At 52.0% G+C, this 18,556-nt stretch overlaps 1 protein-coding gene and 1 long non-coding RNA gene across 3 annotated transcripts; one reads left to right on the top strand and one right to left on the bottom strand.

Moving 5' to 3' along the window:
- Positions 1–2,206: 2,206 nt before the first annotated feature.
- CUNH1orf115 (chromosome unknown C1orf115 homolog) lies at positions 2,207–12,297 on the bottom strand. The gene is made up of 2 exons (XM_004751511.3): positions 11,916–12,297; positions 2,207–4,681 (listed from the first exon to the last, which is right to left on the bottom strand). Exons 1-2 carry the CDS (start codon positions 12,201–12,203, stop codon positions 4,562–4,564), a joined length of 408 nt encoding a protein of 135 aa, XP_004751568.2. The 5' UTR covers positions 12,204–12,297; the 3' UTR covers positions 2,207–4,561.
- Positions 12,298–12,320: 23 nt separating this feature from the next.
- LOC123392345 lies at positions 12,321–17,680 on the top strand. Of its 2 annotated transcripts, none has more exons than XR_006607070.1 (3): positions 12,321–12,593; positions 13,612–13,732; positions 16,867–17,680. It is a non-coding gene; the product is annotated as an uncharacterized LOC123392345 (long non-coding RNA). The 2 variants fall into 2 exon arrangements; XR_006607071.1 differs by having other exon boundaries at positions 12,321–12,815.
- The last annotated feature ends 876 nt before the right edge of the window (positions 17,681–18,556 follow it).

Below are 18,556 nucleotides of genomic sequence, written 5' to 3'. Positions count from 1 at the left end.
CCCCAAGGACTATGGGAAGGTGCAAAAGGCCTGAGCTCAGGTCTTAATTCTTGGTCACAGACGCCAGTCCGGGGTTCTCTCACAATGTGCAGGTGTGGAGCAGAGGACAGCAGGCGCGATTAAACTGGCTGAAGACACGAAGGTTCCCCACTTCCCGCTTTGCTCTACACCCAACAGCAAGCAGGTGGACACACATGAACCCGCCACCGCCAAGGAGTATAATCCGAGGCTCCCTAGAACCACTCTGCTTCTCTTGACCTGCTGTGCTATTGTGATTTATAATAATATATAGTTGGTGGGATGCCTGGGTGGTTCAGTCAATTAAGCGGCTGCCCTTGGCTCTGGTCATGATCGCAGGGTCCTGGGATTGAGCCTCACATCAGGCTCCCTGCTCGGCGGGGAACCTGCTTCTCTCTCCCTTTGCCCCTTCCCCCCAGCTTGTGCTCTGTCTCAAAAAAATGCAATCTTTAAAAGAAAAAAAGAAAAGAAGAGAAAAGAAAAAAGAAAATACAGTTGGTCTTGGTCCCTGTTCCTGTACAAGCTCCTAAAACCCTTTTGGAATTTCTAAGTCCTGAGAGCAGGCAAGGTGTCTTTTGTTATGCTAATGAGGCAAGCCTCCAGGTTGCCAGAAGAATCAACCCTGTGATTAGAGGTTTGGAACTTTCTGCCTCCTCCAGACCTCCCGGGAGAGGGAGCAGGGACAGAGATTGAATTCTATGGCCAGTTGCCACTGATGTAATCAATCGTCCCACGACTCGTCTCCATAAGATCAGGCTTCAAGAGCCCTTCCAGGTTGGGGAACACGCTGGAGATTTGGGGAGACGGGTGTGTTTAGAGAGGCACGGAAGCTCTGGACCCTCTCCTCAGATCTTGCCCTATACATCTCTTCATCCAGCTGCTCCCGAGTTAGAGCCTTTTGTAATAAATAGGTAGTGGAGTAAAATGTTTCTCTGAGTTCTGTGCGCCGCTCTAGCAAAGGAACAGAACCCAAGGGTGTTGTAGGAACCTCCATCTTTAGCTGGTCAATGAAAAAGCACAGGTGGCAGGAAGCTTGGACCGGTCTTGCCAGAGGACTAAGCCCTTTCATCCGAGGGATCCGCTGCTCTCTCCAGGGAACAGTGCTAGAACGGAATCAAACTGTAGAACACCCAGCTGGGGTCAGAGAACGCCTTGGTGGTATTGGAAAACTCACCCATCCCCTGTGGGTGCAGAACTCCCACTATGCCTTTTCCCACAGCTCCAGCGGGGACTCTCAACAAAGGGCTTGTTACATATGCCCGCCTAGGGCTGGCACCTGCCAGGTACCCCCTCGCTCCCCGGCTCAGGTTGGACAGACCCCAGGCTCCCACCTGGGCAGTCCACTGGCAGCTGCAACCTACAGCAACCCCCAGGGGCCAGCATTGCCCAATCTTCTGACTCACTAGTGCAAAACGCAGCTTCCTGGCCCCACAGGAGCTCCTCCATCAAAATTGTGAAACCTCAATGGAAATGTAAAGATGGATGGAAATTATGGACATACTCCTGCTTCAGCAAGGCCTATCTTTCAACTGAACAAGTTTCTCCGTTCTTGAAGCTTCTCTCCCTCCCCTCTTGGCTTTTCTGTAAAATCCTACGTTCCAGGAGCTCCGGAGCTCCATATCAAAGTTGAGACTTAGTAACAAGACGCCGATGGCCAGCGCCGGCTTGAAGACATGGTGAACACGGCTCAGACCCGATTCCTATCAAATGCTCCCAGATCCTGTGTTTTCCTCTAAGACCCTCACTCAGCCTTTTGACCCTGGGTGGCACCCTGGAGGCACCCTGCCTCCTTGGCCTGGTGAAGTGATAAAAACTATCTCCTTCTTTATACCCAGACTCTGTCTTCAAGCTACACATTCTGGCTCTGGAGTTTTCAACTATTGGAGGTTCTGGAAATTTTCACTTCCCACAAATGCGTGAGCTGAGGCTTCTTCTGTACACTAAAGCCTATTCTGCTGTTTCTACACAACTCCTTAACCCCTCCTTAACACCTAAGCAGAGTTCCAGATGAATCGGGGGCCCTCCTCCTCCCCTTGGGGCGGCCTTGGGCTCCCCGTGGTGGCGTGGGTGGCCCCAAGGAGGTCCTCGACCGGCCCTCGCCTGCCCTGTGAAGTCAGCTTTGGCTGGACGCTGCGGGAATCACTGGCAAGGCTGGAAAGCGAGGAAAAAAATGTCACACACAGACACGTTACACAATGGAGGGTTTTATTTACATCACAGGGTAAGAAAAGGATACAAAAGAAGCCTCTTGGTCAAGCGCGGAAAGGCAAAGCTCTACAGCTCAGTTCTCAGTAAGGTGTGGACCCTGACATGAAACATAAACACACACACACACACACACACACACACACACCCCACCACCACCACCACCACCAACTGAAGACAGAGAAATAGGGAAAAAGCTAATCTGCAACATGGATGCCCTGGCCAGGGAAATGAGCACTCAGGAGTCTGGACAAGGTCATCTTCTGTACACAGGAATCTGGCTCCCAGGACAATCCCTGCGAGATTCTGACGGATGACATTCCTAGGCTGATTATTCATCAGACAATTCAAATTTCAAGGGCCAAATGTGCTTGGCCTGAGAGTGTCTCCAATTTGGGGATGGGGCGGGGAAGGTCTTCAGGGGACAGGCCTCGGCAGCTCTGGGTCCTTCCAGAGTCCCACTTCTGCTCCCCTCAGTAGGGGACTCGGTAGACTCCTCTGGGGCAGGTCAGCACCCCTGGGCCACCACGGACAGACGCCCGCCAGGCCCGTCACAGGCCCCAGAGGCCTGGCTCTCCCACTGAACCCTGCTTGGCTGTTTCTTCCACTTGGGTCTCTCTCCCCCGAGTCCCAGTGTGCCCAGGCAAGCCGTCGTGATCTTCCGTGGCTGAAAATGTGCTCTCGTCATCCACTTCATCATCTGATGGAAACGAGACCGCTTGTTGTGTCTTTTCCTCCCAAGTATGGATGATGCAGAGTGGGGCCCAAGTTCTTCCTCAACACGGCCTCCGGAGCGTCTAGCTACAACGCTCTCCTACACCGGTTCCTGTTTCTGTCCCTCTGTCTGTCTTCTCCACCCACCTTCTCCACATCCTGGTGCCACCTGGTTCTTCTGGCTGGTGAGGCCTGAGCCCTGAGGCTGCCTCTGCAAGGCCTGGGGACCTGCTCAGGGCAACATGGGGGTGTGGCCACGCCCTACAGATGGGTCGGCTACAACCCCTTGGCCTTCTGGGTCTTCTGTCAAGAGTCGCAGCAGTGGGCTATGCGGGGGGTTGGCGGAGGGGTACGGTAAAAGGGGCCTCCTCTTTCTTTTACTTCACTGGCCAAGGGTCCAATGGCAGTCCTTGGGTGGTCCCGGGGGAGCACCCAGGACCCATGCGGCGCTGAGCTCTGAATCCAGGTGAGATGTGGACCAGCTTGGCAGCACGAGAGGAAAGGATGCTACAGAGGCAGCCAGTGAGAGCTCGGGCTTCAGGGGGATTTTCAGCACCAGCCACGGCACCCCTGGCCACCCGGCATCCCTGGTCCCTCCCCGGAGCTGCAAGCCCAGCTCGCCTGAGGTTTCCCAGGGCTGAGGAACCAGACCTGGCTCCTGGACTCCCACGCCTCCCGTCCACCCTCTTTCTTGTTTCTACTTCCGGCACACCCGTCTCCTACGTACTGGTTCCATCTCCAAAATCGCACATTTTTCTTGCTAGGCGCAGTGTCTCCCTCTCTCCCAAGGGCACAGAGGCGAGCAGCTGCAGGGAGTCAGGAGGCCGCCGACTGCCTGCACAGGCGAGCAGCTCAGAACTGGCAGCCGCAGCGCCCCGGCCCAGGCGGCAGCGGTGCTCCCTCCAGCCGCCGCTCCAGCCCACCCAGCCGGCCCTGAGCACCCCCCCTCCCTCCCCTCCAGCTGCACATTCGTGGGCTGGGGGGGCGGGGAGAGACACAAATTTATCAGCTTTACACAGTCACACACATCATCGACAGTTTTCAACGCATCCCCACCTTGCAAGAGATTTTCCTTCCCTGTTTCTTCTTCTCCTCAAGCCCGTGATTATACTCCTGGTGACAAAGGGCTGGAGAGGGGAGATGGGGTGCAGGACAGACAAACAGCTCCCGGGCTGCCCCCAGAAGCGAGGCAGCCGAGGGCCGTGAGCACCATGTCAGCCTGCGACCTTTCCAGAACAGAACAAATCATCTTGGTCCAGGTCAACAGCCCTCTGCCCCCTTGTCATCACCACCCGGCTACCCACCCGCGGTGCCCCGTCTGCCAAGTGTCTGCTGCCGGCCCAGTCCCGCCGCCGCGGCTGCCACCCCGGGAAGCCTTCGGTGTTTGCACACGGTGACCCCAAACCTAAGGCAGGCCTGATTCTCTGCGGGATTGTCCGTCGGGAGCCGCCTGGGTCCTAAGTCACGAAAAGCTCAGCGATGCGCAGGGATGTTCCATTCATAACATTGATCCGATACAGCCAGGAAAGACACTGATCTCCTCCAAGGGTTCTGTGGGTTCAGGTCAAGGGTGGTCCCAGAGCGGAGCGGCCGTCCGCGCCAGAGCTCGGCCCCGCAGCTCCCGCTAGCGCACGAACGAGACCACGCTGGTGGCTACTCCGAACGGGGCAGAGTAGGCCGCGGCGAAGCCTTGAAGGCCGATGACCACGTAGCGGCATCCCTTGGTGACGACCTTCCCCACGTTCTGTTTTTCAGGAAGAGAAGAGAAAAGCAAAGGGGCGGGTTAGGCAGCTCTGCAGTCGCTCCCACGCAACGGTGACCCAGGAAAGGACCGTCAGGACAAACGGGCCACATCCCGTGTTTCCACATCTGTCCCCCCCACCCCCCGCCACGCACATGCGGGGGCTCAGCACAGATGTCATCATCTGGCAACGGATCTTCAAGCCCTGCACATTTCCAGACCACTCGGACATCTTGGGAACAGCACTGAGGATGCCAGATCCAAAACCAAACCCCTTTTGTTTTCCAACCAGGCTCCACACCCAACACGGGGCTGGAACTCACAACCCTGAGATCCAGAGTCACAGGCTCTACTGACTGAACCAGCAGGCGCCCCTGGTTTGTTGGTCTGTTGTTTTATTTACTTACTTATTTATTTACTTTTTAAGATTTTACTTATTTGACAGAGAGATCACAAGTGGGCAGAGAGGCAGGCAGAGAGAGAGAGGAGGAAGCAGGCTCCCCTGCTGAGAAGAGAGCCTGATACGGAGCTTGATCCCAGGACCCTGAGATCATGACCTGAGCCGAAGGCAGAGGCTTTAACCCACTGAGCCACCCAGGTGCCTGTTTATTTATTACTTATTTATTTGTCAGAGACAGAGTACAGGAGAGTAAGAGAACGCACAAGCAGGGAGTGCGGCAGGCGGAGGGGGCTTGATCCCAGGACCCTGGGAACATGACCTGAGCTGAAGGCCGACGCTTAACTGACTGAGCCACCCAGGCGTCCCGCCCTGGTTTTATTTTTGAACCAAAGTCTACTCTTTTCTCTGTTCCAGCCCAGTCCCTGCATCATCGCCAGGCAGGGTCCGGTGTCCCTGCCCTCACCTGTCTGAAAGCCCACCCTGCCCTCCCTTGAGCTCCGGGGCAGACGCCCGCAGCCCGCACACTGTCTCCATCTCCCGCTGTTCTCTCCCGCCGCACCCTGCAGTACGATTGTACACTCCGCCAGGGTAAGGACTACGCTGCACTTTCTTGCCTTTCACTTCTTTTCTGCAAGGCCTGGTGCTGGACAGGCGACATCCCAGGATTCAAATGGGATGGCCAACAGGAAGCAGAGACGCCCCCAATATTAATGGTGCTGTCGCCCACCGCACCCCCTCCACTTCCCACCCCCAGCTTTCATCCTCACCCTTCAATGCAGTCAAACATCCGTGTGGGTGACTTGGGCTCTACCACACACCTCGTCTCTCAGCCCCCTGACCTTTCCAACTCCCAGTAAATACTTAAAATTCCTGGTTTTGCTTAAAATGCCTGATCACAGTCACGAAGCTCAGAGCCAACGCTACCCAGCAAACCTCCTCTGTCCGGCAGGCTGACCTGCCCTCTCTCCGGGATGACGGGGCTCCTGCTCACGGCCGTACCCCCAGCGCCCAGAAAGGGCCCGGGTCTTTCCTGTGGAACCTCGCAGGCTCCATAAGGAGCCCGGGAGGGAAAGCCGGGAGACTTAGATGGCTTCTCTAGACACTGACTCCTGGCATAGCGCCCATGGACTCCTCAGTGAGACACCAGGGTGCCCGTGGGGGGTGGCGTGAGGCTGCTGAGAGAGACTGTTCTATAAATGCATAATGAGATTCGGCAGGAGAATTTTACTTTCCTCCCTGAAATAACAGTAACAGAAAGACTGTTCCCTGGGAGCAAGTGTGAACCGTACTTTATACGCAGTGCCACGGGGATCGGGAATCGCGGGCGCCTGCATTGAGCCGGACATCTCTGGCCTCTGTGCATCCCCTTTCCCCAGCCAGGTATTTGCAAAAACTGCTCCTCACTTCACCTTCGCCATTTAGAAAGAAGCTGCTAAAATAGCTCATTAGCTGGAACGTTGTCAAAACACAGGTTCCAGAAAAGCGATACAAAGAAACATAAAGTATCTATCAACGACCATTTCAGTGTCACTTGAGGGAGGTTTGGAATTCTTGATGTGAGTCAAGTTTTCAAACCAAATCATCTCTTGGAGAAGCTGTGGGGCATGGAGGACCCAGGGGAGCATCGTAGGATGAAGAATGCGGCCCCCCAATCCCAAGATCCTGTAAATATATGGCTTTCTGGGGTCAAAGGGATTCTGCAGATGTGATTAAGGGTCTTAAGATGGGGGAGATGGTCCTGGGTTATTCATGTGGGGCCAATCATTCTAAGGGCCCCTATATATTCATAAAGACCCAAAGGAGGACAGTCGTCCTTCTAAGAGGGACACAAGTCACACAGCATGCAGTGTCGTCGTGACAGAAGCAGAGGCTGAGGTCCACGGACTTGCACTGCTGGCCTGGGTGCGGGAGGATGGGGACCTCTGGAAGCCGGAAAGAAACTGGTTTTTCCCTGATGCCCGCACGGGAACCGGCCTGGGGACTTCAGCACAGTGACCGTGATTTTGGACTTCTGGCCTCCAGCCCTGACCAGCTCGTGTGGGTCCTAAACCGGCATGCTGGTGGTGATCTATTATAGCTGTCCTAGGACATCATGCTTTCTGGGGGTTCTTCGTATATTCAACTAAGCCCCCAGTGAAGTCAGGGACTCACCATTCCCTTCCAGTTTCCAACAAAACAAAACACAAAACAAATAAAACAAAACCCCAGCTGCCCACAAAGATCACTTTTCCCCGAATATGAAGATCAAGTCTCCAGTTTGAAATGCGGTCAGGACCTGGTACAAAGCTGAGACGGAGGTTTTTTCTGAGTTACTGAGTTCTGATTAAAAAAGAATCAGAGGGGCGCCTGGGTGGCTCAGTGGGTTAAGCCGCTGCCTTTGGCTCAGGTCATGATCTCAAGGTCCTGGGATCGAGTCCCACGTCGGGCTCTCTGCTCAGCGGGGAGCCTGCTTCCTTCTCTCTCTCTCTCTGCCTGCCTCTCTGCCTACTTGTGATCTCTCTGTCAAATAAATAAATAAAATCTTTAAAAAAAAAAAAAAAAGGAATCAGAAAGTCAACAGTCCTACGAGGTCTCTCCTTCATCCCCCCCAACCCCCGCCCTAAGACAGCAGCCAACCATCACAGAAGACTTACCAACCTGCCAGGTTTTAAAACCCTCTTTTTACTCCAGGTCACAGAGAAGGAAACTTAAGCCAAGTGGTAGGCCCAGCCTCAAAGTCCCCAAACCAACAGGGGGCAGGGCTCCGGTGCCCCTGTCCTTACCAGATGCCCCGAGAGCATAAAGACAATTTTTCTCCCCCTTGAGATAAAGGCTCCTCCACACACTGAATTTCCCCCTCCCATCCTCTCCTAGCTGCCTAGTGGACAAAACGTACTTACTGTCCTCATCCACACGTCTCCCGCGGCTCTCAGGGGTGCCTGGGAAAGGTGGCCTCTCATCTTAAGCTAAGTTTTGGAGGTCAGTCCCCTCAACCCAACTGGCAGGTGAGACTCCTGCCTCCCAGCTTGGCTGGCTACTCTCCAGCTGTGCAGCCCTGAAGAGCACAACTTCCTTAAACTGGTTTCTATTGCTGCAAAATGGGGGGTCCCCCTCCACTTTCCAAGGTTCTGGGGATAATTGAGGGGTGTCCCTCAGGAAATGGGCAGCCGAGCTGCTGCCATGCTGCGGCAGAACTGCCAACGTCTGTCCCTGCCCCTTCCGTGTCCCCAGAACACAGCCCTTGAACCATTAAAGCACCATGTGAACATTCACACCCTTACACAGCACCAGGCAGGAGTCCCCGCACACCCGCCCCCCAGCCCGAGCCTCTGGGAGGTGGGACCAGCTGGGTGGGCCCTGGGGACCACAGGGCAGCAGGAGAGGAGAAATCCTTTTGCATTTCACAAATGCCTCTTTATTTTTTTTTTAAGATTATTTATTTATTTATTTATTGACAGAGATCACATGTAGGCAGAGAGGCAGGCAGAGAGAGAAGAGGAAGCAGGCCCCCTGCTGAGCAGAGAGCCCAACTTGAGGCTCCATCCCAGGATCCTGGGATCATGACCTGAGGCCAAGGCAGAGGCTTTAACCCACTGAGCCTCCCAGAAGCCCCCACAAATGCCTCTTTAAACAGAAGCAGGAAGGGACGTGGGTGTCGGGCTGGACGGTGAACGGATGAATAGGAAGTGCCACGCCCCCTTCCTTGGAGGAAAAGCGTCCATTAACAATGCGGCGCCTTCACGAGTCCCTCCTTATTCCAACAGGCCCGGAAAGGGGAAGATTCACGTGGGTAGCTGAAGCCTGGAGACTCACCTCCCCACACTTCCGGCGGGGGCCTGGCTGTGGCCGTGGATTTTCGGCACAGCGGGGTGGGCTCTTTCCTTCTCCCGCGGTGGAACCGAACTGGTTACCTTCCCAGATGCCTCCAAGAAAGTGGGAATTTGAAGGCAGGGAGGGCGCGTCCAACTCGAATGGGACAGCGTCCTCTCCTCTGGCTTCCGGGGTCTACCCACCGAGGGTAAGACAGAACAGCTTCCAGCCGCGCACATCCCTGCCTGGGCTGTTCCCTCCGCCTTGGATGCCACCCCTTCTCTGTCGGGTCCATTTTACCTCTTTTATTTTTTTTAATTGTGGTGAAATTCACAAAACAAAAACTCACCATTTTAAAGTGAAATATTTGGTGGCATCTGGTACACGGACAGTGCCGTGTGACCAGCACCTCAACCGACTTCCAATACATCTTCACCAGCCCTAAAAGGAAGAGCTGCACCTGTTACACACTTGCCCCCGCTCCCCATTTTTCCGTCTCCCCAGTCCCCGGCAACCACCCATCTGCTTCCCTCTCTCTGCATTTACCGATTTTGGACATTCTATAGAAACAGAACCATCCAAGCTCATGGCACGTGACCCCATGTGTCTGGTTTCTTTCACTTAGCACAGTTTCCGAGGTTCATCTGAGAGAGGGAAATTAAAGGGACCCCAAGACAAACTGTTTTGTTCATTCTTTTTTCTGCCAGGACCTGCAGCCGGTGCCCTACACACACCTCATAGAACAGATAATGTATGTTCTCCTTGTAAAGGTCAAGGTTTCAACAATTGCTTTCGAGTCTTCCGGCACAACAGGTAGCATCTAAGGAGTGACCAGGCAGGGTGGTTCCAAGACCAGTGACTCATCAAGATCCCCGGCGCCAAGGGACTTCTGAAGGACAGACACCTCAACCCTCATCTTTGTTCCTAGATGCCTAAGACGACACTTGCACCAGCCCGTCATCCTCAGTAAAAACACTAAGTCCCAGTGAAAACCCCAAGCCCAGACCAGACTCCCTTTTCTTTCCAAGTCTCCAACACACTCTGTATTTATATTCTCTCTCTCTGTCTTCAATGAACTCTGCTCTCACTTCCTCTAGAAGCTCGAGTTTTGAGTGCCGTCTTGCACGGAGCCAAGGGCCCTCCTTGGACCCAGCCAGCCTCCATCACATCCACGCTGTGGAACGTAATGGGATTTCATTCCTTTTTATGACTGAGTAATATTCCACAATGTATATATACCACATTTTATCATTTATCAGCTGACAGACACAGGAGTTGTTGTCACCTTTTGGCTATTTTGAATAATGCTGCTATGAACATGTGAATATGTTCTCTATGTTGTCTCCCTCAAATACATGTATGTAGACTTCAGTACTTATTTTCAGTTATTTTGGGTATATAACTAGGAGCTGAACTGCTAAATCAAACAGTAGTTCTATGCTTAATTTTTGGAGGAAACTCCACAAACTGTTTACCATAGCAACTGCACCATTTTACATTTCTATTAGCAATCTGCAGAATTCTAATTTCTCCACAACCTTGCCAACATTTGTTATTTTTTGTTTCTGGTTTTTTTGTTTATTTTTATTTTTTTAAGTAGCTGCCATCCTGGTTAAGTGTGATATAGTACCTCATCCTTAACCTCTGAAACCTCAATCTTCCCTGCCCAGTTCTCATGTCACCTGACTTTAACACCCTCATCTCAAGGACTCTGTACCATGTGGCTCCCTGGTGGTGGCCGGACTCTGCCGGGATCTCCCCAGGAGGTGTGCACTTCACTAGGGCAGGACTGCACTGTATCTGTTTCGTTATCTCTGGTGGTTCACATGATCCCTGCACGAAATGAGCACCCAAAAAGCATCTCCACATGCCAGCCCCTGACCCGAGATGTCCCCACTACCAGGTTCGCCAGCTGGGAGGCCAGTGGTGGTTTTGTGGTGCTGAACTGAGACCAGATGGGTCAGTTCTAGCAGGACCCAGCCTGAGAGTCCCGACCTCACTGCCTGCCCGTATACTGTGCCAAACCCACTGACTGGCCTTTACAGGGGATGATACACCCAAGTTTCTAGGAGCAGAAACCAGATGGTTTTAGACAGGCTAAGAGGCACAGACAAAGAGACTGTGAATCAGATCCGGCCTTTGGCCAGAACACAGTTGAGTTTTATGATCTTCTTCTGGGTGGCCTTGCCCAGTCCCAGGAGGTGGGGGCAGAAGTAGCTTCAAGTGACTCGCCTAGGCACTGCCTTGGGCTTCGATCTCTGAGAAGGACACTGTCATTTGATCCCATCTTCATATTCTCTCTCTCTCTCTCTACCCCTCGTCTCTGTCTCCCCTCCTTCCTCTGCCCCCCAGCCCCCCAAGGCAAAAGGCAGCGGTATGTTTGCAGGTCCCACGGTGTAAGAGTGGCCAGCTGGGGGAAGAGAAAAGTAGATTCAACAAGTGCCTATTTATGTACTGTCGTGCTCCCAGGCCCTGGAAATAACCTCTGGAACTTAAGGAGAAAAACCCAAACAATTCTCAGCTGGTGGGATATCCTGGAGAGGACGTTGCCAGGAACAGATGAACCGGCCTGCAACTCCCTACTTTCCAACTGGGTCACCCTCTACAAGTCACCCCACCACGCTAATGCCTCCGTATTCCCATCTGTAAAATAGGGACACGGATTTCTGTCCTGCCGGCTGTACAAGGCGGGTGTAAGGCACACCAGGATCAGAACCACGGGGATGCTGGGACGTGCTGGGAACGTTACCAGGCGCAGCCCCGGGGGTTAGGGGTTGGATTGGTCCGCGCCCCCCCCCATACCCCAGCTCCGGTTTGGGTTCTGCGGTTACTCGCGATCGAGTTTTCCTTCACCTCCCAGTGGACAGAACCCTCGTCCGTGTCTGTTAACGACGGCTGGAGAGAGGACGCCAAGGGCAGCTCCGAGAAGCGGAGCGCGGCCGGGCGGTGGGGACCCGACGCCCACCCTCAAGGCGATCGGTCAGGAAGCCGGGGGTCGGGCCGCCCGCACCCTGAGCCCGCGGGCGGCGGGCGGGCGTGGGGCCCTACCTTGCCGTACTTCTTCAGCTTCTGCCGGTACCTCCTCCTGGGCTTCTCGGCCGGCGCCGGCTCCTCCAGCGGCTCGTAGCGCTCGGGGAGCACGGCCAGGTGCACCTTGCGCGCGCTCCGGGCCCCCGGGCGCCCCGCGCTCGCCCCGCTCGCCGCCTCGTCTCCGCGCTCCGGCTGCTCCAGGAGGGCGGCCGCCTCCTCGTCCCCGTCCGCCCGCGCTCGGCCCCGGGGCCCGCGGCGCAGGAAACCACTCGCCGCCTTGCTGCGCAGCCTGGCGCCCACCGTCATGATGCTGCGGCCCCTCCGGCTACCGCTCGAGAGCAGACGCCAACCTCGGCGCCCCGCCTGCGCCTGCGCCCCCGCCCCCGCCGCCGGCCGCCCGCCCGCCCGCCCCAGCCCGGACGGGGCGTGGGTAGAGCGGGTCCGGGTGGGGGCTCGGACGGCAGCGCCCCCTGGCCGCGGGGCCCGGAATCGCGCGCTCGGCCGCACCTGCCCCGGGCCTACCTGCGGCCGCGGCGGGGCACACCCGGAAAGCTGGTGCGCAGTGAACACACGAAACGCGTTCAGCCACCCTTGCGACGAAATACATGAACCGCAAACAACGAGGCGTCCCTGGCCACGCTCAGATCGGCGGAGGCGACGGGGGACAGTGAAGATCATACTCCGCGCCCTGCCTGGGTGAGACGGGGGTGATAACGCGCTGTTACGGGATGCGCACCAGTGACCAGCTTTGGGGAAGGCAATCAGAAAATGCTCATCAACACCCCTGAAAAAGGGCCGTAACTTTCTAGACACCTGCCCCTAAACACAGCGTCAGAGACACAGCCCAGGAGCGCACGGGTGGCCCCGCCGGCTGCGGGAGGAACTCCAGGTTTTGGCTGAGGTCAAATCCTGCCGCAGGTCAGAGCTCCGCGCGGAGTCGGAGTCCCGGGTTCCTCTGCCTGGGCTCCTCCCCCTGCTCCTCCCTCTAGAGGCTTGCCCTGCTCTCTTTCTCTAGAAAAATAAGTAAATAAAATCTTGGGGCGCCTGGGTGGCTCAGTGGGTTAAAGCCTCTGCCTTCGGCTCGGGTCATGATCCCACGGTCCTGGGATCGAGGCCCGCATCGGGCTCTCTGCTCCGCAGGGAGCCTGCTTCCCTCTCTTTCTCTGCCTGTCTCTCTGCCTACTTGTGATCTCTGTCTGTCAAATAAATAAATTAAAAAAAAAATCTTAAAGAGCAAGAAACACAAACCTTACTTAGTCCCCCCTGGTGTTAATATCAGTTTCATTCACAGGGAGAAAGTGGGGGCAAACCAGCCGGGCTGCGAGAGCTAAGTTTGGGTCCAAGCACAGGGTATGTGATGTGATTGTCACACTTGGGCTTTCAGCAACAGCGCTGATAGATATGCATCTCTGGGTTCACGGTGAATCTTAACCCTCTAGGGAATGCCTTATTGTTTTAAGCAGGTAAGCCTCTCTCTCTCTCTCTCTCTCTCTCTCTCTCTTTAAAGATTTTATTTATTCATTTGACACAGAGAGAGAGAGACCACAAGTAGGCTGAGAGGCAGGCAGAGAGAGGGGGAAGCAGACTCCCTGCAGAGCAGAGCAGAGAGCCAGATGCAGGGCTCCATCCCAGGACCCTGGGATCATGACCTGAGCTGAAGGCAGAGGCTTTAACCACTGAACCACCCAGGTGCCCCTCTCTCTTTTTTAAATAGGTTCTGTGCACAGCGTGGAGCCCAAGGCAGGCATTGAACTCTCCACCCTGAAATCAAGATATGAGCTGAGATCAAGAATCCCAGGCTTAACCCACTAAGCCACCCAGGAGTTCCCAAATCAGTAAATATCTTTTTTTTATTCTTGGAAGCTAAGAGTTAAGAGTAAAATAATATGGATTATTAATTTCATTAATATTTTAATACTATTAAGGTACATGATACATTTAAGAATGATTTGGTTGTATTGCTCTAAGTACATAAAATATTTACAGTTTGGCTTATTAAAATATACAAATATTAGTTTTATGATTCCAACTTGAAGTTTATAATCAAGTAATTGATTTACAGTTATAAGTTTAAATTGAAAGTAATATAAAAAATAAACTTGATTTACTATATTTGTAAGAATTACATAGCCTTGTACATAGTTGAAATACTGGAAAAGAAAATTAAATATATTAAATTTGTAAACGTCATTTAAAATGTTTAAGATAATTAAAGGAAGTGAGTGGTGAAACTCCCCCTTATAGTAATAGTTAAATTTTATTAGATTTGTAACTAAAAGTAATTAGGTTTATAAATAAAGTAAAACAAAGTTTAAGAGAAACTAGATTTGTGGATTTGTAACCACGGTAACTACAGTAAATATCTATATATCTATATGTATATATGAAAGAGGTCTTAACAGTCCTTTTTTTCTTTTTTTTAAATTTTATTTATTTATTTGACACAGAGAGAGAAAGATCACAAGTAGGCAGAGAGGCAGGCAGAGAGAGAGGTGGGGAAGCAGGCTCCCTGCTGAGCAGAGAGCCGGATTCAATTTGGGGCTCCATCCCAGGACCCTGAGATCATGACCTTAGCTAAAGGCAGAGGCTTTAACCCACTGAGCCACCCAGGCACCCCAGCATACAACTCTTGATCTTGGGGTGGTGAGTTCTAGCCCCACACTGGGTGTTTAGAGATTACTTAAAAAAAAAAAAAAAAAAGCAACCCTGACTTCAGAAAGTACCCTCCCTCCCCCGTAGACTGCATATCAAATAGAAACAAAGGTAAAATGTGCAGGAGACCAAAAATGTGGTTTTTGTCCATCCAAAATACTATTCAAATATCACAACAACATTTTTTTCTTCAAATTTTTATTTAAATTCTAGTTAGTTAACTTACAGTGCAGTATTAGTTTCAGGAGGAGAATTCAGTGGTTCATGACATGTATAACACCCAGTGCTCAACACAGCAAGTGCCCTTCTTTTTTTTTTTTTTCCTTTTTTTTTCTTTTTTACATATTTTATTTATTTATTTGACAGACAGAGATCACAAGTAGGCAGAGAGGCAGGCAGAGAGAGAGGAGGAAGCAGGCTCCCCGCTGAGCAGAGATCCCGATGGGGGACTCGATCCTAGAACCCTGGGATCATGACCTGAGCTGAAGGCAGAGGCTTAACCCACTGAGCCACCCAGGCGCCCCAGCAAGTGCCCTTCTTAACCGCCATCGTGCATCTAGCCCATCCCCACCCACCTCCCTCCATCAACCCTCAGATGGTTCTCTATCATGGAGCTTCTCTTATGGTTTGGGGGCTCCTGGGGTGGCTCAGTCAGTTAAGCATCTGTCTTTTGATTTCGGCTCAGGTCATGGTCTCGGGGTCCCAGGATCGAGTCTCATGTCGGACTCCCTGCTTAGTGGGGAGTCTGCTTCCCTCTCTCCCTCTGCCTACCTCCTGCTCGTGCTCTTTCTTTCTCTCAAATAAATAAAATCTTAAAAAAAAAAATGTTACTCAGTGTGAAAAATGCTTCCCTTGCTCCTGGGTGAAAACTTAGACAGCCTTATAATTTTTTAATCACACAGAGGTAACAAAAAGTTCCAGAGTTGCAAACATGGTCTTGATTTGTATAATTCTATTCATTTATTAAGCGAAGTCCTTGCCCTGCAGGGGCTTGAACTCATGACCCTGTGATCAAGAATTGCACGCTTCTCAGATAGAGCCAGCCAGGTGCCCCTTGATTTATATGATTTCAAATCTATTTATATGATTTCAACTCCATGTAATACTCAGAGCCTTGAACTTGATTTTTAAGATTTTATCCATGTATTTAGAGAGGGAGGGGCAGAGGGAGGTGGGGAGAGAGAGACCTCAAGCGGGCTCCCCACTGAGCACAGAGCTCCATCTCAGGACCCTGAGAGCAGGACCCTAGCCAAAATCAAAAGTGAGATGCTTAACCTACTGAGCCACCCAGGCGCCCCAGCAACACCGTTTCCCTTCTGTTTCCTCCACCTGATGTTTCTGAGCACCCCAAACTTGCAGACGACTTCCTGACCCTTCCTAGGTCAAAACAGAGAAGAGCGCAGAGTAATTCCTTCCCGGGTACTGCCCGAGGTGTTGTCTCTGACCTCTGGACCCAGCAGGTATTTGAAGCTCCTCCTTGAGTTCTTCGGGAGTCCCTGCTGGGAACATTCTATTCTACTTGTCATGGCCCAGTGAATGCCCTTTCGTCCCCCACTGCCTCCTCCCTCCTCAGCATCCCCAGAGTCCTGTGGTTTATCTCTGCCTTTTTTATCCTGTGCCTATGCGCCCTTCTGGCTGGCCACATGGGACAGGGTTGAGTGTAGGGAATTCAGCGCTCCCAAATGCCCAAAAGGCCACCTCCAGTGTAAGCAGGAGACAACAGAGCTGCCACTGTTGCACAGCAAGAAGCTGCGGCCCCAGGAGGGCTCCCCAGCCCCCATGGTCAGCCCCAGGTCCCACCACGCCTGCCTGCCGGGTTTGCGCCAACAGAGCCTGGGCACCCTACACTGCCCCCCAGCCCCCAGCCCCCATCTCTTCACCAGACACCAGTATCTGGCCCAGAAAAACCCGACACCTGCAGGACTGTTCTTACTCTCAGAACAGCAAAAAGAGTGGAAACAGCTTTCACCCCACCCCACCCCCCACTGCCTTCCAGAGCTTCCCAGCGTGCCCCTGATTATAACTTGCCAAGTTCTCTCTTGTACTCCAAACCCCCTGGAACATGTTCTTGTCTCCTGGCCTCTGCACAGGAAAGGGGGTGGAAAAGATGCTGAGTGCCGATCCACAGGCATCTTTCTTTACCGATGCAATTAGGAAACTGCCCTCCAGAGAAGCAAGAACACTGGAAAGTTAAGGTTCATGAAAATACATCATCAGTTATTGAGTTAAAAAAAAAAATGCTTAGAGACCTTACAGCCTTAAAGAGCTTGGTTCTTCTCTCCTTGCCCCTCACGAGTCGCTGTTCCATCCATGCCAGGCGAACACATGCTCAGCTCGGCGACTGCTCCGGGAATCGAAGATTCGATGGCTGCCCACCTGTGAGAGGCTTGTCCCTCTCCGAATGCCATTCATCAAGGCTGCACGGCACCCGCCACTCCCGATGCCACCAGAGAAGGATTTTTATTTGTGTGTGCGCAGATTTATATTGTATGATCACCAGACTGAAAGTCTACTGACTCGTTCTACAATAGGAGCAGAGTCAGAAGTCTCCTTGCAGAAAAAGCTTTAAAGCGGCATATATAATGTGTGAAATAATTCTTCGCTGCTCTAAAAGAATCATATCCAACTTGGTTGTTTTTCTCCAAAGCCACTGAAGATTTGGAGGATTACTAAGCTATTTGCATTTTATGATACTGATACTAGAAAAAGGTATGCATACTGTATATTAACTAGAATTAAAATTAAAAGAAAAAAAGAAAAATGTGTGTGTAGAGAAATAAGGTCAGAATTATGACCTTATGAGTTAAAAGAATATTTCTTTTTAAAAGGATTTTATTTACTTACTTTTGAGGGAGAATGAACGGTGGGAGGAGCAGAGGGAGAGGGAGACAGCAGGCTCCCCGCTGGGCACAGAGCCCAGTGCAGAGCTCGATCCCACCACCCTGAGGTCCTGATCTGAGCAGAAATCAAGACATGGACGTTTAACCCAATGAGGTACCCAGTGTGAGTTTGGGTGTATGTATTTTTCCTGGAGGTAGATTAAGATATCTAAATAACTGATACTGGGGGCTCCTGGGTGGCTCAGTGGGTTAAAGCCGCTGCCTTCAGCTCAGGTCATGATCTCAGGGTCCTGGGATGGAGCCCCACATCGGGCTCTCTGCTCAGCAGGGAGCCTGCTTCCTCCTCTCTCTCTCTCTCTCTCTCTGCCTACTTGTGATCTCTGTCTTTCAAATAAATAAATAAAAATCGTTAAAATAAATAAATAAATAAATAAATAACTGATACTGTATTTAGAAAACAGCAACATGGAAAACCATCTTGGCTTATATATGTTGTAAAACTAAATCATTATTTAGGGCTGTGGTTTGCTATGACAATGCTTCGTATACATGATGTACTGATTAGAAGGGAATGCGATCCTGTATGATTGAGAAAAGAAAGGCTCATTGGGGTTGGGGGGGTGCGGGTGCCTGGGCCGTTCAGTCGTTAGGTGTCTACGTTCATTTTGGGTCATGATCCCAGAGTCCTGGGATCAAGCCCCGAATCAGGCTCCCTGCTCAGTGGGAAGCCTGCTTCTGCCTCTCGCACTCCCCCTGCTGTTTCCCTCTCTCATTGTCTCTCTCTCCTTGTCAAATAAATATATAAAATCTTAAAAAAAAAAAAAAAGAAAGAAAGAAAGAAAGAAAAAAGGAAGAAAAGCTAGCTGGGGTGGGGTTTGGAAGGAGGCAGGTAACAGAAAAGTTTTCATATTAGGATAGAATTTAATACAATGAAAATCTATTTGGAGACATGAAACTGTAGATTCTAAATATATTAGGGGAAACCAAATAGCAGAAGTCTGACTAGGTTTGTCCAGCCTCTGCAGAACGTCCAGGGAATGAAGCTCGCACATCGAGCCGTCATGAGTCACGGCAGGGGAGCCAGACAGTGGGAAATTCTCATTTAGTACTTTGGAGATGGAACTGTTGAAAAATATTTCGATTTATCTTCATGATGCAGGCTAATAA

The sequence above is a fragment of the Mustela putorius genome, unplaced genomic scaffold (assembly GCF_011764305.1).
Source record: "Mustela putorius furo isolate JIRA1106 unplaced genomic scaffold, ASM1176430v1.1 tig00000508_pilon_pilon_pilon, whole genome shotgun sequence".
NCBI classification, from domain to species: domain Eukaryota; kingdom Metazoa; phylum Chordata; class Mammalia; order Carnivora; family Mustelidae; genus Mustela; species Mustela putorius.
This window is presented reverse-complemented; position numbering and strand designations above follow the sequence as displayed.